The 16963-nt window shown below is 57.0% G+C and overlaps 1 protein-coding gene across 1 annotated transcript in view; it reads right to left on the reverse strand.

The window, feature by feature from the left end:
* Positions 1 to 16963, reverse strand: part of ADAMTS17 (ADAM metallopeptidase with thrombospondin type 1 motif 17) — an 87960-nt gene that overhangs the window by 8599 nt on the left and 62398 nt on the right. Inside the window, exons 17-21 of the mRNA XM_054713343.1 lie at positions 15055 to 15212; positions 12169 to 12328; positions 11500 to 11635; positions 4008 to 4212; positions 301 to 453 (exon numbers count right to left, since the gene is read on the reverse strand). Of these exons, the coding sequence (XP_054569318.1) occupies positions 301 to 453; positions 4008 to 4212; positions 11500 to 11635; positions 12169 to 12328; positions 15055 to 15212 (812 nt within the window). The remainder of the gene's footprint in view (positions 1 to 300; positions 454 to 4007; positions 4213 to 11499; positions 11636 to 12168; positions 12329 to 15054; positions 15213 to 16963) is intronic.

Below are 16963 nucleotides of genomic sequence, written 5' to 3' on the forward strand. Positions count from 1 at the left end.
GCTGGATCCCCAGTGGGGGGCGTGCAGGAGGCAGCTGATCCATGATTCTCTCTCATCATGGATGTTTCTCTCTCCCTCTCCCTCCTCTCTGAAATCAATAAGAAATAAATACATACATACGTAAGTAAATAAATAAAAGCATTGGTGAGAGTTCTGTGGCAGGACTGTCGAAAGCCACCAGCTCGAGGTGGGACAGGGCACACGCGTGGGGTCCCCGGCGGGCGCAGCGTTTGGGAAGGAAGCGGGTTTGCCTGGTCACGCAGGGACCACCGGGCGGAGGGGAGCGGGCGCCGGGCTCACCGTGGACCAGTCCCCGGTCCTCCACGCGTAGCAGCCGGAGTAGTCCTCGCACGCCTCCTCGGCTCGCGGCCGGGTGGACGCGTCGCACTTCCCCTGGGAGTTGGTGCAGGTCACGGTGCGCTTCCGCGTGCCTGGGCCGCAGCTGGCGGAGCACTGCAAAACACGGCAGCCTGAAGCCGGGCCGGCGCCCTGCCGGCCCCCCAACGCCCAGGGAGTCCCCGCCAGGCCCAGGCCCGGCGCTGAGGATGTAGAGGCCGGGGGCCAGGCTTCTTCTTTTTTTTTTTTTTAATAAATATATTTTATTGATTTCAGAGAGGAAGAGAGAGGGAAAGAGAAACATCCATGATGACAGCGGACAGAGAATCATGGATCGGCTGCCTCCTGCACGCCCCACACTGGGAACCGAGCCTGCAACCCGGGCAAGTGCCCTGACTGGGAATCGAACCGGGACTTCCTGGTTCATAGGTCAACGCACAACCACTGAGCCACACCGGCCGGGCCCTAACTTCCTTTTCCATATTTGCTTGATTTACCTAAAACAAGGGGACGATAACAGGGATGGTCTGCAGCTACACCAAAGCTGACTTCTGCAAGAATGCACAGGAAGGACACATGGCCTTCTTTGCATTTCTGCCCTTAACATTGACCCCAAACGCTGGCTAGCTTTATTTTCCCGAGGCACACGGTTTGGCTCTGTCTGAGGTCCCAGTGGGTTTTCTTTTGCTTTTGGAGACTGAGGTAGACCCGCTTGTTTCAGCAGAAATCCACTGGCCGTGGCATCACTCGGGGGAGCACGTGTGTTTGTGGCCCTGCCTGTGGGGTGAGCGGGGACACCAGGGGTCAGGCTAAGGCGGGCTATGCCCACAGGGCGGCCCGGGTAGGCGGGCGGCTGCAGGGAGCCCCGGGTGACTGTGCTGAGGGGTGGTCCCCTGTTCTTCCGAGTGGCCACGGTCCCCCATCATTTCATCAACTCTGTTTTCACCATTTGAGTCCTGGCTCCTCTGTGGCGCCCGCATCCACCCCCCTGGCTCCTTCTTCAACCAAGAGCCTCCTCCCCACTCTGCCCGACTCTGCTTTGTCGGACCCTCTTCCTCGTTCCTCGTCCCTTGCCCGTGATTGCAAACGCGGACGGTCCAGCTGTCTCTTGGCCAGCCCCTGTCGTGGCCCTGTGAGCGGCAGCCCGTTGGCTGGGCGCCTGGGCCCCTGCAGGCCGGGCTGCCTCGGGAGGAAGGGGCCTGGGGGACAATGTCCAGTTTCGCTCTTGGCCTCGGACCCAGGGATGGGGCCTGGAAGCCGAGGGCAGGAGACGGCCAGCCCCCTTTCCTTCCTTCTCGACATCTGTGCCTCGTTCTAACAGTGTTGGAGAGCAGCGAGTGAAAGACCGGCAGGGCTGGCTGAACCAGGCAACCCCGTCAATCAACAATCTCCCCCGGAGAAACCTAAACCCGTGTTTCCGGGGGGAGAAATGTCAGAGGGGCTTCGGCACGGGGCAACGTGGTAGAAATACGTTTGGGCCCGGCCGGCGTGGCTCAGGGGCTGAGCATCGACCTATGAACCAGGAGGTCACGGTTCCATTCCCGGTCAGGGCACATGCCTGAGTTGTGGGCTCGATCCCCAGTAGGGGGCGTGCAGGAGGCAGCCGGTGGATGATTCTCTCTCATCACTGATGTTTCTCTCTCTCTCCCTCTCCCTTCCTCTCTGACATCAATAAGAATATATTTAAAAAGAAATAAGAAAGAAAGAAGCACTCGGCTCAAGCCTGGGCTGAGCCCGCGGGAGCCGGGTGGGTGCGGATGGGGTTTCAGGGGGAGGCCCGGGCGTGATGGGGCACATAGACAGACGGAGACGGAGACGGAGACGCCTCTATAAATCTCGTCTCCGCTGCCTCACGCTTCCCGAGAGGGTGCTCTTGAATCCGATGCTGACAGCTGATAATGTCGGGCTAGGGTATTTTGGGAAAGCGGCATTTATGTTTCTTCCATATAAGAAAGAATCCAAATGGAAAATTTATGGTTTTGATCCGATTAAAATATAAATCTTGTTTGGATCAAGACCCAGGTGATTAAGGCCCTACGGCTCCTGGGAGGCGGGGGAGGGGAGAGAGACCACTACCTGCCCCTACCCCTGCAACGAGTGCCCGCTCCCCGAAAAAGGTCCCTGGGATGTCAAACTTACAAACCTAAGTCCATATAAATAAAATAAAAACCAAGCAAAATTTTTAAACTCTTGGCCTGGTCGGCGTGGCTCAGTGGTTGAGTGTCGACCTAAGAACCAGGAGGTCACGGTTTGACCCCCAGTCAGGGCACATGCCCGGGTTGAGGGCTGAATCCCCAGTAGGGGGCGTGCAGGAGGCAGCCGATCCATGATTCTCTCTCATCATGGATGTTTCTCTTTCTCTCTCTTCCTCTCCCTGCCGCTCTGAAATCAATACAAATATATTTTAAGACAATTTAAATTGTCTTCTTTTCTTAAGATATCACAAAGGGTGGGTCCAACACGCAGGTCTCTCAATGGGCACACGCCAGGGTCTGTCTGAAAAGCAAGCTGCGCTTTAGAACGGCGCAGGCAGACTTTTCATTCATTAAGAACGGGCTGAATGCTTCCTTATTCAAAATAATCCCAACTGTTTGGCAACAAAAAGGAACTTTAAAAATATTTTCCACACTGAACAGTGTCTTGGACTGAGCCCTCTGACTTTCCTAGAACACCTCTCGAGGGGGACCCGGGGGAAGCTGGCCCTTTATCCAGCGATTTTGCCGTTTTACAGCCAAACAATCAACATCGTGACTGCAGGGGCGACGTGAAGCCTCGAAGAATGCTGTTACCGGAGAGAGAACGACATGTGCACGAGCAGCCTTCACAGTAAACACCGCGGGCCGCAGGGACCGCTCTCCACAGCGGCGATGGCATGAGATTCGGGACTTGGACAGGCTCAGCGAAAGCGGGCCCTCCCGGCATCCGCCTGCCGCGGGGACGCCCAGCTGGCCTCAGGGTGAGGGAAAGTCTGGGAACCCTCCTTCCCAATCCGACACCAAGTTCAAACATGCCCCCTGGGCATGAAAGGCAGGCCTGCACATCTGTGTACCATCTACGGGTGTGTCTTTGTATCTATCTACGTGTCTACCCATGTAGCTATGCATCTATCTATATGTCTATGTATCTATCTATGTATGTATTTATGTGTCTATGTATCTACGTATATACCTATGTAATTATCTATGTATTTATGTAACTATATACCTGTATCTATGTATTTATGTATCTATGTACATATGTATCTATCTATGTGTTTATGTATTGACTATGTATCCGTGTATCTATGTATTTATATACCCATCTATGTATCTATCTATCTATGTGTCTTTCTATGTATCTATTTACTTATCTATTTATCTATCTCCATTCATCTGTCCATCCATCTATATCTACATGAGAATGTCCATAGGAAGTGGGACCTAAAAGCACTGTGGTATATTATCAGAAAACGCCTACCCGTTATCAGTAACACATTTTCCATGTTTTGGCCGCGCTGTTATCGCGGAGGGACTCAGAGAGCACGTGAGCGCCAGTGCAGCTCTGCGTTGATTTGGGGGCTGGCGGGGACCGCGACGTGTGAAGCGGTGTCACGAACACGACGCAGGAAAAGGGACCGTGAGGAGGTCCCTGCGGACAAGGGCCAGCGGCCCCGGCGGCGGCCGGGCACCCACCTGTGACCACTCGGACGCTTCCCAGATGGACAGGCAGTCCTGGCCCTCGCAGCTCTGCACGGGGGCGGGCCGGGCGCCCGGGCAGGACAGGGGCCGCGTGGTGACGTGGGAGCCGTTCTGCAGCTGGTACACGCAGGTCACCTCCCGCTGCTGGGTGCCCTTCTCACAGGTCGCTGAGCAGGGGCTCCACGGGCCGGCCACCCACCTGCCCGGGAGGAGAGACAGTGAGAGGAGACCTGGGCAGAGGGGCCTCCCCCGGATCCTGGGACCTGGGGCCCGCAGGACGCAGGAGGCGGCAGAGCAGAGAGCTCTGCACGGACTCTGTCTTTGCCCTTGTTCATCCTCTCCCGAGGACACTTTTCCATCGATTTTTAGAGAGAGTGGAAGAGAGCGGGAGAGAGAGAGAGAAGAAACATCGATGTGAGAGAGACACATCGATTGGCTGCCTCCCCCACACCTCGAGCCTAAGCCTGCAGCTGAGGGACGCGCCCTGGACCAGCATCGAACCTGAAACCCTTCAGTCCACAGGCCAACACTCTATCCACTGAGCCACACCGGCCGGGCAGCCTCCTGATTTTAAAATTTTGGACCTGAACTCCAAACCTTACGGCACCTCTGTGGGCCCGCCGGGTCCGCGGTGGGATTCGGCCCCACGCCTCCCGTCGGGGGCTCCGCGCTTCCACAGCCGGGGGCAGCGGTGCCAGAGCGGAGCCGGCGTCCAAGCGGCCGTGTGTGTACTTTCCTCCGCTCTCGCCCACAGAAGCCGTGACTGGGCACCGGCGCTGGTCACAGGGCACCTCAGGCATCGCCTTCTCCTTCGCTTTGGTCCCCACACCCCAGCTGCACTCACTCGTGTGTGCGCACACACACACACACACACACACACACACACACATCGCACAGACCCACACACATGTACACATGTACACATGCTAGCTCGTCTTTTGGTTGCCTTAACAGATGAGTCCCAAGCATCTTGTCTTCAAACAATTAGAAAGAGAGGCTGCCCCGGTGACTCACGTGGCGTGGTTCTCCCAAGACGCCCGCGTGAGTGGGACCAGCCCGAAAGGCACCCCGCAGCCCACACCCAAGCCGCTGCTGCGGAGAACACAGGGGCCTAATGAACACCAGCAGGCGCCCCCCCCCCCCCCCCCCCCGCGCCCCCGCGGCCCAGCCCCACACGGCGACGGAGGTGAAACCGCGCCAGCAGACCTCCCCGCCACGCCGCCCGGCTGCCCCGCTGTGGCGATGAAAATGCTCAGAATTTCTCAGCGCTCTGCCTGCGGAAAGGTTCCCAGGGGGGTTCCCCAGAACCAGAGCGAGCCAGCCCGGCCTCTCCGGGGAAGTGTGTGGAGGGGCCGGGCCGGACAGGCCCAAGTGCTGGGAGGCGCAGACACAGGGCTCCCAGAGGGACCAGCCGGGGAGCTGGCTGCCTGCGCCCCGAGCTCGCCCGCCCTCCAAGGCTCTGGCCCGCCGCTTTACGAGGAGGCAGTTTGCAGTTCTGCCTGCTCCCGCCCAAGACTATCTTTTTTTTATATGTTTATTTTTTTTTTTACTGATTTCAGAGAGGAAGGGAGAGGGGGAGAGAGAGAATCATGGATCGGCTGCCTCCTGCACAGCCCCTACTGGGGACCGAGCCTGCAACCCGGGCATGTGCCTGACCAGGAATCGAACCGTGACCTCCTGGTTCACAGGTCGATGCTCAACCACTGAGCCACACCGGCCAGGTCACGACTACCTTTAGCGGCAAGCCTCACATTGGCCCCCTGAACCCCGCCTGCCAAGGACGGGCCGATCTTCTGGGTGGTTCTGGTTCCCAAGCTGCCCTCACCTTGCTCTGGCTGAGAACCTCTTAGGAGGCAAGAGTCTCGTTTGGGCTCACAGCTGAGTCTTCGGTGACCTCGCTCACGAATCCCCGCCCAGGTTCTATCTGTCCATCTGCCAAATGGGATGAATGGCTCCTACTCTTTTGTTTCTCACCGTTACGTGCCAACGCTCGGTCATAGACGGCCAGCCTGTTACCATCTAAGTATCCCCTTCCGGGTCAGCCGAGGCCTTAGCCCGTCACAGAACAGTCCGGGTTCTGCACCCCCAATCCGTCAACTTAGCTGCTTCTTTCTTTAAAAAAATTTTTTTTATTGATTGCAGAGAAGAATGGAGAGGGAGAGAGAGATAGGAACATCAATGACGAGAGAGAATCATGGAACAGCTGCCTCCTGCATGCCTCCCCTACTGGGGATGGAGCCCGCCACCAGAGCATGTGCCCTGACCGGGAATCGAACCCAGGACCTCTCGGTACCTGGGACAATGCTCAATCCGCAGAGCCGCACCAGCCGGGCGTAGCCGCCTCTTCCCAAGGCCGCCCTCCTCCTCCTCGGGGCTGGGTCTCACCGAGGCGGCGTGTTCTGAGGACATTGCAGACTCGGCTCCGGCACGTTGGAGAGACACTGCGCATTAACACCGCAGGCTAATGAAACCCCTGGGAGTTCCCTATAAAACGTTACAGCGGGACACGTCCACCATAAAGCATCCATGCCCTTCCGTTCCCGTCCCGGAGTGATTCAGGCATCCCAAGCACATGGTGTCACAGCAGATGCTGGGCAGATGCTCCTCTGGGAACAGCAGGGAACGAGAGGCAATAATTAGTCTCAATTAAGTTCCCAATGAATTATGGAGCGGGGGCCTTTGGCGGCTCAGCCCTGAGTGGCTTGCTGGGCCCAAGGCAGTGAACCTGGTCCAAGCCTGTTTAGAAACTTGGGATGGCTTTGGCTAGTTCACGGTCAGAGTAAATTGCATACAAGTCTTGGCATGAGAGGAAATAATGAGTCCCATAACCACTTGCAATTGGAAATAATAATTTGTTAATAATTTTAATAGCTAATGAGCTACAGAAACCATGTCCAGGAGTCCTCCGAGCAGAAGGGAAAGAGATCCATTTTATTTCTGGCTTTCTTCCCTTAAAATATGTTTTATTGATTTTGAGAGAGACGAAGGGAGAGGGAGAGGGAGAGAAACATCGATTGGCTGCCTCCTGCACGCCCCCTAGTGGGGGTCGACCTGGAAACCCAGGCGGGAATGGAACCACACCCTCCTGGTTCATAGGTCGACGCTCAACCGCTAAGTCATGCCAACTGGGCAAAAACTCTTACATGTTTACAAGAATTTCTCTAAAGCCTCCATACTTGAAGGACAGTTTTGCTAGATATAAACCCCCCGTTTCACAGTCTCCTTCCTGGTCTCTGCTGTTGTGTAAGGACGCCACTCACACCCACGTGACGACGGGGACCTGGGAGTCGGCGGGCACCCCCAGAAACCACCAGGCGCGCGGGGACCGGAAGGGAGGAAGCGCAGAGTGGGCGCCCCGTTCTCCAGGGACTCCGACCCCTTCCCAGCCACGGGTTTCCGTGGAGCTCGCTGATTCCGTGGCCGCCCCACCACGGGGCCCTGCCCGCCCGCCCGGAGCAGTCACGCCCGGAGGGTGACAAATTCCGCGGACAGAGCTGCGGTCAGACCCCCAGAGGCCTCCCTGGACGGGAACAGAGGCGACCTGGGTCTCGCTGTCACTCCGTGGTGATGGGCCATGGGACTGTTTTTATTTTAAAAAAACAACAAACCTGTTTTTATTGATTTCAGAGAGGAAGGGAGAGGGAGAGAGAGAGAGGGAGAGAGAGAGAGAGAGAGAGAGAGAGAAACATCCATGATGACAGAGAATCATGGATCGGCTGCCTCCTGCACGCCCCCTCCAAGCGGTGGAGCCCACACCCGGGCACCTGCCCTGACCAGGAATCGAACCCTGACCTCCTGGTTCACAGGTCGGCGCTCCACCACTGAGCCACGCCGCCGGGCCCATTGGATTGTTTTCCAGCTCGATCAGTAGAAATGCCACCGAGACTTGCTAAGTGCCACTGACCCGAGTACCACCTCGTCACCCTGTCTGTCGGGCACGCAGTGTGCCCAGCAGCGCCCCTCACCGGGGGCACGCACGCAGCCTGCTTTCCAAGAAATGCGCACCCGCGCCACCTGTCTGAACCACTGGCTCGCCCTCCGAGGGGCTGACAGCAGGCGGCGTTCCGGGGACCTGGAGCCCACCCCAGGCTTCTGGCTCTTCTCTGCCGGGCCACAATGTCACCGAGCCACCAGCAGAGCCGGGAGGTGACAGCCGCGGAGTTCGGTGACATCCGGGTTGGACTTCCTCCCGGAATGGGGCCTCGGACACTTCTAACAACGCACGATGACAGATGACAGACGGAGCACTTCCGTGTGCCAGGACTGTCCCGAGCAACGCGTTCCTGTTAACTCAGATGGTTCTCACGGTGGCCTTCGGAGGGGCGTGCTAGCCGTGTCCCCTGCGACCTGGGCATGTGCCCTGGACAGGAATCGAACCCGGGACCCTTCAGTCCGCAGGCCGACGCCCTATCCACTGAGCCACACCGGCCAGGGCCTTCAGTGGTATTTAAACCCAAACACAGGTTAGCAGGCAGAAGTGCGGGCAGGACCCAGCGTTCATCCCCAACCCCATCCCCATCCAACCTAAGCTCGTTACTCCAACTTCCCAGCACCCTCCCAGCCGCTCTGTAATGAGCCACCTGGGCAACGCACGTCTGGAACCTTCTATTCGCACCCCAGCCCGTAACCCAATCTCGGGGTCTGAACGACACTGAACCCCTTTCATATCCTCTTTCCCTCCCCACGCCCAGCCCCCATCCTGCTGATAATATTATCTGAAGTTCACAGATGTAGAGCTCGGAAACATTCACGAGGTGCGAAATGAACCACTCGCAACTGCTCTGCTGTTTCAGTTCACCCCAAAACACATATACATTATGTAAACGTGCCCTGGCAGGTTTGGCTCAGTGGATAGAGCATCGGTCTGCAGACTGAAGGGTCCTAGGTTCGAGTCCAGTCAAGGGCATGTACCTCGGTTGCAGGCTCGATCCCTGGCCCTGGTTGGGATGTGTGCAGGAGGCAACCAATCGATGTGTCTCTCTCACATCAATGTTTCTCTCTCTGTCTCTCTCCTACCCTTCCACTTTCTCTAAAAACCAATGGAAAAATATCCTTGGTGAGGATTAACAACAAAAAAAATTATACAAACTTGTTCTGACAAGAAAGGGAATGTTAGCATATAGGAGGACCTTTTATCAGCAAAGGTTATTTAAATCATGTAGTTATATACTGGGTTAAAAATGTGTGTGTGTGTCTGTGTGTGGTGTCTTAAGAAATGATGAACAGCCCGGCCGGCATGGCTCAGTGGTTGAGTGTCGACCCATGAACCAGGAGGTCAGGGTTCCATTCCCGGTCAGAGCACATGCCCGGGTTGTGGGCTCCACCCCCGGTGTGGGGTGTGCAGGAGGCAGTTGATCAATGAGGCTCTCTCATCACTGATGTTTCTATCTTTCCTTAACCCTAACCCTAACCCTTCCTCTCTGAAATCAATAAAAATATGTTAAAAAACATTTTTTAAAAAATTAAAAAAAGAAATGGAGAACTCAGCCAACGCTGGGGCCCAACAGCTGGCCGACGAGGGTCATGAATGGGGTGCTGCAGCTGAGCAGTGAGGATGGTTCTGGCTCGCGCTCAGGGGCTCACGGGGCACGGAGGATTTTACGGGCATGACTTCACCAAATCTTCTCAAGGCTCCGGTGAGAGAGGCTCTCACTCCCCAGTTTACAGACGGCGAGGTCAGGTCACGTGCCCGTGAGTGCGCCTTTAGCTCGTGGTGGCGCTGTGACCTGACCCAGGATTTCCTGGACCCGGGTCCGTGATCAATGACCCCTGGCTCGGCCAGCCCTGGGTAACTGGCAGCATTCCACCCCTTGCCTGGTTAGCTACCAAACCTGACGGGTCGCGTGCCTTCTGCCTTCCCACATAGGGATGTGAGGAGCTTTCCTTCCCAACTGGGAGACGAATCTGTTGGCATCAAGGCCACAGTCAAGCGTGACGAGGGGAAGGAAGGGAGAGAGTCCGGCAGGAGCGGATGCTGAGAGCGTGGCAAGAGGACAGCTACTGGGCGGGGGCGGGGCGGAGCCAAAGGCAGAGGAACAAATAAACACGCCGCTTTTATTTTAGCGGGAAGCGGGACAGAGAAGCTTCATGTGTCAGACCACCTAGAAATGGATGCGATCATGGCATCTTTTCAGATTTTGGCTGTGCCTAAGGATCCACATGTTGTACGCTTCATTCTTAAGTCATGATCACATGCATGCGCACGCACACACACACGTGCACACACATGCACGCACAAGGCACACACGGACACACACTCATGCATATATGCACACATGCATGGGGAATATGCTTCCATAAAAACAGAAGGGATTCCACTCAATCTTAAGCCCAAACCAGGCAAACCTGGTTAAGATATCGGAGCAAAGACAACATATTTCAACTCCAAGTTCACTTCCTCACAGATGACTATTTGGGGCGCTTGCCAGGCAGATATTTCGTATTCTTCTCTGAATCCCCCGAATTCAATGCACATGCAGTGTGCTCCGCCTGGAAGAGGGCCCAGTCCTAACCACTCTGGGGGCACAGCTCACAGCTCGGCATTAGCTTTCCAAGTGGCCCATAAGCTCTGAGACGAACTCAGTGATGCTGAGCTGGGGTCCCAGCAGGCCCCGGTCCCTGTCATACCCTCCTCGCTCCAGGACGCCGTGGGACCGGGCCTTAAGGGACAGGCTCGCCCCTTCGCTGCCAGATGACGGCAGGGCCTCTGGGCCTCTGTCCGGCGGACGGCGGTCAGCACGGGGAAGGCCGCGAGCCGCAGCCACGGCAGCTGAGCGGACCTGCGATTTCTGCCTCGCCTGCCAGCGTCGGGGCCGGGTTCGCCATGTGTTTGTGTTGGTGCGGGAGGCTGGCGGGAGGCCATGTGCTGTGTGTGTCGGATTCCAGATTCCAGATGGTTAGGGCGGGGCTTGGGAGCGGTACCCACAGGGTGGTGGGGGGCGGGATTAGAATAAGGAGGTGCTAACGGGTGCAATTGGGGAGAGAAAGGCAGCTTGCTGGGATCTGGATGGGAAAAGAGGGCCGAAGAAAATGGAATGGGGGTCGGGGAAATCGAGGAAAACATATGGGATAAAGAAAACCATTCCCCGCTTTTTAATTTGATTTTTAGAGAAAGAGGAAGGGAGAGGGAAAGAGAGAGAGAAACATCAATGATGAGAGAGAATCATGGATTGGCTGCCTCCTGCACGCCCCACACTGGGGATGGAGCCCACAACCCAGGCATGTGCCCTTGATGGGAATCGAACCGTGACCTCCTGGTTCCTAGGTCGATGCTCAACCACTGAGCCACGCCCGCCTGACGGATTGTACATGTCCGTCCCAGTTCCGGCTTAGCAGCCAGAGATCCAGTATTTCCAGCACACACAGATCCCTCAGCAGCCAGGGAAGGCGGCAGAGAGTGGCCTGTACCCACTGTCTCACTCCGCCCCACGCACGGGCGCTGCTGCCCCGCCCCAGAGGCTCGGCGCCGGAGACCCCGGCTCCTTACCGTGCCTGGCATGGGTGTGAGTTGCACCTTCGGACCTGGGGCTCCGGGCGGCTCGCCGGGGGGCAGTCGCTGTCATTCACCAGCGTCGTGGTCTTGTTCACGATGCGCGTGCAGGACACGATGGTCCGGCGTTCCCCTGGAAACCAGCGCACAGGGAGCTGAGAGGCTGTGGCTGCCGCCTGGGAGGGGCATTAGGTCCCCGTATGGAGGGGCCTCCGGGGCATCTTCTGATCAGAGAGTCGTTTAACTCAGTATGGTCAGGGCTGGAGAACTATAACCTCAGCCAGGAGGGTGTGCAAGACATGGGCAGGGCAGTGCAGGGCAGGAGAAAATTCTAGACTAGGACCAGAAAGAGGCAACCGCTCCCTGGCCGGTGAGGCTCAGTGGTTGAGCCATGGACCCATGAACCAGGAGGTCACGGTTTGATTACGGGTCAGGGCACATGCCTGCGTTATGAGCTCGATCCCCAGTAGGGGGCGTGCAGGGGGCAGCCGATCCATGATTCTCTCTCCCATCGATGTTTCTCTCGCTCCCTTCCTCTCTGAAATGAACAAACACTGGTTATGTGCCCAGCCTGTCCCTCTCGGTGCCCTGACCTCAGAGCGCCCGGAGTCCACGTCTCCTTCCTTTAACAAAAGCCGCAGGCATGGGCCCGGGCCCCGCGCTCACCTCCTCCACACTGCACGCTGCACCCTTCCCAGCCGCTGTGGGTCCAGAGGAACAAGGAGTCCTGGGGCTTTTCGGGTTCGCTCTGATTCTCAGCCGTGGCGTTCACGGGGATGGTGTACTCGTAGTGAATTCCGTAATTCTGGTCATGAAATAACAGCACCTGGACGGGCGGCAAAAGAAAAGGCCGCTTTGAAATCGCGCAATAGCCCCGGGGCGGCTGACTGTGCGGGGAGCCTCCCTGTGGGGTCTCCCTCCCGGTGGGCACGGGGTTTTAAAACAGGTTGGACCTGCCCAGCCGGTATGGCTCACTGGTTGAGTGTCGACCCAAGAACCAGGAGGTCAGGGTTCGATTCCCTGTCAGGGCGCATGCATGTCCACGTTGCGGCTCCATCCCCAGTGTGGGGGCGTGCAGGTGGCAGCCGATCCATGATTCTCTCTCCTCATTGATGTTTCTCTCTCCCTCTCCCTCTCCCTCTCCTCTCTCTCTAAAAATCAAACAAAAAAACCATATTCAAATTAACGTTGCAAAACAAGGCCTCGTGTAGGACTTTCAAGTGGCCTGGCTGTGGGGGGGTGTCCTCAGGGTAGGCCTAAAACCAGTGGGTCCCCCCAGGTCAAAGCCACTAGCAAGTTCACTTCCAGGCCGGGAGGTGCAGGAGAGGGGCCAGCGGGAGCTGCAGGGCCCACCTGACTAGACGCGGGGAGGGCCAGGTGGCAAGTGCCTGAGACCGGGGCCTCCTCCCTCCCCGGTCTCCCCCTCCCCCAAGCGCTTGAGTGCGCGGTGGGTGGGGGTGGGGCGCCGCGGCAGCATAAACATCTACTTCTCCAAGGAACAGACTTGCAGGAACGCACTTGGAAACCTGCCTCCGGTGGAAAAGAAAGTTAAAAAAAAAAAAAAAAAGCCTCTTTAAAAGAGATCTTTATTATCTCAGTCTGGGAATACAAGACTGGTGAATGGGGGATCCATCTGAAACCAATTTCGTGCAGTTTCGCAGCCACATGGAATCTGTGTGCGTGTGCACAACTGGTTTCCGAGGCAGGTCCCCGTGGTTCCCCAGCGCGTGCGTCCTGGTTTGGGGCACAATGGCTTCTATGGACAGCCAGAGGGGCGCCTCTCGTTTCTAGATTTGCAAACTGGAAGGAACCGTCATCGTTCGAGAGAGAAGCAGTTAATAGTAACGGGGCTGAGGCTGGGCCTGGGGCTGCGGCGGCTCCCTCGGCTCCCTCTCTCTGAGTTTTGTTTCTCGTGGTCAGAATGGATCCCGGCTGGGCCTGGGCCTGAGCGGGCTGGCGATGCCCTCGGGCCGTGGACGCTTTGAGAAGAGACGGAAATAAACCCATCCTGGCGCCGGCTACAGAGGGCAAGTGCCCGGGCGACCGGGGAGGTGACCGTGAGGGTCTCATCTTGCCCTTGGCTTCCTCTTAGGCCCTCCGCATAACTGCTTTTATTTTATTATTATCATCATGATTTCTCATCCTCACCCGAGAATCGTTTTTCCATTGATTTCTAGAGAGAGTGGAAGGGAGGGAGGAGGAAGGGAGAGAGAGAGAAACATCAACCTGAGAGAGACACATCGATTGGCTGCCTCCTGCACGTGCCCCTCCCAGGGCTAGGACACCTGCAATTCAGGTACGTGCCCTTGAGCAGGAATCGAACCTGCGACCCTTTGGTCTGCAGGTGGATGTTCTAACCACTGACCAAACCGGCCAGGGCTGCTTTTATTTCATTTTATTTTATTTTATACATTTTTACTGCGTTCAGGGCTCACAGGCACAGCTGTCCCGGGAGTGCTTTGATATTCTTAAAAAGGATGCATCAGCCTAGCTGGTCTGGCTCAGTGGGTAGAGCGTTAAGCACAGACTGAAGGGTTGCAGGTTTGGCTCCGGTCAAGGGCATGTATCTCAGTTGCAGGCTCCATGCCCAGTCCTGGTTGGGGCATGTGCGGGAGGGAACCAATCAAAGTGTCTCTCTCACATCGATGTTTCTCTCTCTCTGTCTCTCCCCGTCCCTTCCACTCTCTCCAAAGAAATCAATGGAAAAAACCCGCAGGTGAGGACTAACCAAAATAAAAAATAAAAAGGACGCATCAGCAGGTGGTCCGTGGGTTGGGGGGCGTCCTCCCCGACAGGTAAGACAGGACCCCACAGGTTTCTGAGACCACCCGGGGAGTCGGCATTCCCGTAGAACCTGGGCCTCCGCCCCCAGCTCCCGGATGCCTGTTGCAAGCCGAGCTTGGAAAATCTGAGCGCTGTTGGTTTGGAAGGAAACGGAGTCAACAGCTCCTTTCCAAAAGGTAATTTCCAGTGTGGATACACACACCGTGGGGCGGACCGGTGCCATCTGATATAAAAACACAGACTTCGCGCGGGCCGTCTGCTTCACGGGGCCAAGTCTCCCTGGCGGCCGCATGGCTGCGCGGCTCCTTCCCGGAGGCTGTTCTGTTTAAGAAGAGGTTGGAGCCCTGCCGGCGAGGAGCTGGGGCAACGCTCTGAGAGGGGAGAAAGCTGAAGCATGCCCAAGGGGACGAGATAAGGAAAGATGGAGGCCGGCCGGCAGGCGTGGCTCTGTGGTTGAGCGTCGACCTAGGAACCAGGAGGTCGCGGTTTGATTCCCAGTCAGGGCTCATGCCCGTGTTGTGGGCTCCATCCCCAGCAGGGGGCGCGCAGGAGGCAGCTGATCCCTGATTCTCTCTCCTCATTGATGTTTCTCTCTCTCCCTCTCCCTCCCTCTCTGAAATCAATACAAATATATTTAAAAAGAAAAGAGAAGATCAAGAGAGAGCCTTGAGCTGCGGGTGGCCAGGTAAGCCACCAGGAACCGGGCGCACCTGCCCGCCCCCGGAACCCCCAGGAAGAAGTCCACGGGGAGTCCGCGCCAAGCCTCACCATCAAGTGCAGGGGGATTTTGGTCGGCCCCTTGGCGGAGATTTTCTCCCACAGGCCCCTGCGGACGTAGCGGACCGTGGTGCCCGCGATCTGGAACTCTCCGGGGAGCTCGATCTTCCAGTCGCTGTTGATGGACCTCCGACTGGAGTCTTTGAGGGCTGGGAAGAGAACGGACAGCATGGAACGGAGGCCACGCAGAACGTCTGTACAGAGCGACCTACAACCCAGCCATCCCTCTCCTGGGTACAGACCTCCCAAAAAACTCAAAAACTCAAAAATCAATAAAAACATTAAAAGAAAAAAAAAAAGAGCACAGGGAATTCTGGAGGGACCTGGTTCTGTCTGTGATGTATGTCTGGGGCTCTGATCGGCCGGGAAGAACAATTTCATTTTTGGGATCCGCCGGGGTCAGAGGTCAGACGTTTTATTTTTATTTACTTATTTTTAAATATATTTTATTGATTTCAGAGAGGAAGGGAGAGGGAGAGAGATTGAAACAGCAACGATGAGAATCATTGATCGGCTGCCTCCTGCACGCCCCCTACTGGGGATCGAGCCCGCAACCCGGGCATGTGCCCTTGACCAGGAATTGAACCTGGGACCCTTCAGTCCCCAGGCCTACGCTCTATCCACTGAGCAAATCAGACGTGGCAGGTCGGACGTTTTGAATCGCTGTCTGCAACACAGCAGGGCCTGCCTTTGTGTATTTTGCTGAGGAGCCATTAGGAGCCTCTTAACGGGAGAGGAACTCCCCACAGAAGGGAGGGTGGGTCCCTGCTCTCCTCACCCCCAGGGCAGGGCAGACAACCTCCTCCAGGGCCCAGAACCCGAGGTCACGTGATGCGTGTCTGTTTCCAACCCGGCCCTTCTTTCTCCGGGCAGATATTTACACGTTGTCCGTGGACACGGGCTCTGGAGGGAAAGATTGTGGGCCACGCTGGGGAGCGTGGAGGGGGCACCCCTGGCCGGGGGGCAGGGCTCCTCGTTAGCTGGCTGCAGGCCCATGCGGGGGTCTGACCCCCGTCCCCAGGCCTCCCCCACCCCCTCCCCGCGTGGGGCTGCGCAGGAGCGGGCTCCTTGCGTCTCTCCTCCTGGATCGCACTGGAAGACTTGACCCGCAGTCAACCCACTTCTAATCCTGGCGCCGCGTCAGCGCCTTTTATTTCCACCCGGAGGCCCGCCAGCGCTGTTCTGAGCCGTGGATGCGAACTGCAGAGGCATTTCCTGTTCCAGGTGGTTTCGAGCCGAGGGCCAGGCGGCGTGGGCTGGAGGTGGGCGGGGTGAATTCCTCGGGAATCGCTCCCAGCAAATACGAGGGGAGCTCAGAGCTCCACGGGCTTGACTTCCAGAGCGCCCAGCCCGGTGCCAACCTGGCTGGTTTGAACTGAACTTCAGAAACGTAAGGAGCGGGGGCCACCTCCGGGCTTGCCCTAGTGCCTGCCCCGGGCCCTGGAATCCTGGGGTTCTGACTGGCAGAGGAGATAAGGGGACCAAGGCAGGCCGGGCCGGCGTGGCTCAGGGGTTGAGTTTCGACCTATGAACCAGGAGGTCACGGTTCGATTCCCGGTTTGGGCACGTGCCCGGGGTGCGGGCTCCGTCCCGTGTGGGGTGTGCAGGAGGCAGCCGGTCCATGATTCTCTCATCATTGATGTTTCTATCTCTCTCTCCTTCTCCCTTCCTCTCTGACATCAATAAGAATATATATTTTTTAAAAGTCCATTTCAGGTGGGAATTAGAAATAGAAGTTGAGCGATCTAATGGACCCTGACACCCTTCTGCCCTTTCCACATTTCCACGGAAAAGCAGAGATAATGTTCCCAATTCTGCTCGCTACCCGGGGCTCGGGTCAGGTGAGCGATGGTGCTGGGAAGTCTCCGCAGCCAGAACCGTGAGTCCTTCTACCATGACA

The sequence above is a fragment of the Eptesicus fuscus genome, chromosome 25, assembly GCF_027574615.1.
Source record: "Eptesicus fuscus isolate TK198812 chromosome 25, DD_ASM_mEF_20220401, whole genome shotgun sequence".
NCBI lineage: Eukaryota > Metazoa > Chordata > Mammalia > Chiroptera > Vespertilionidae > Eptesicus > Eptesicus fuscus.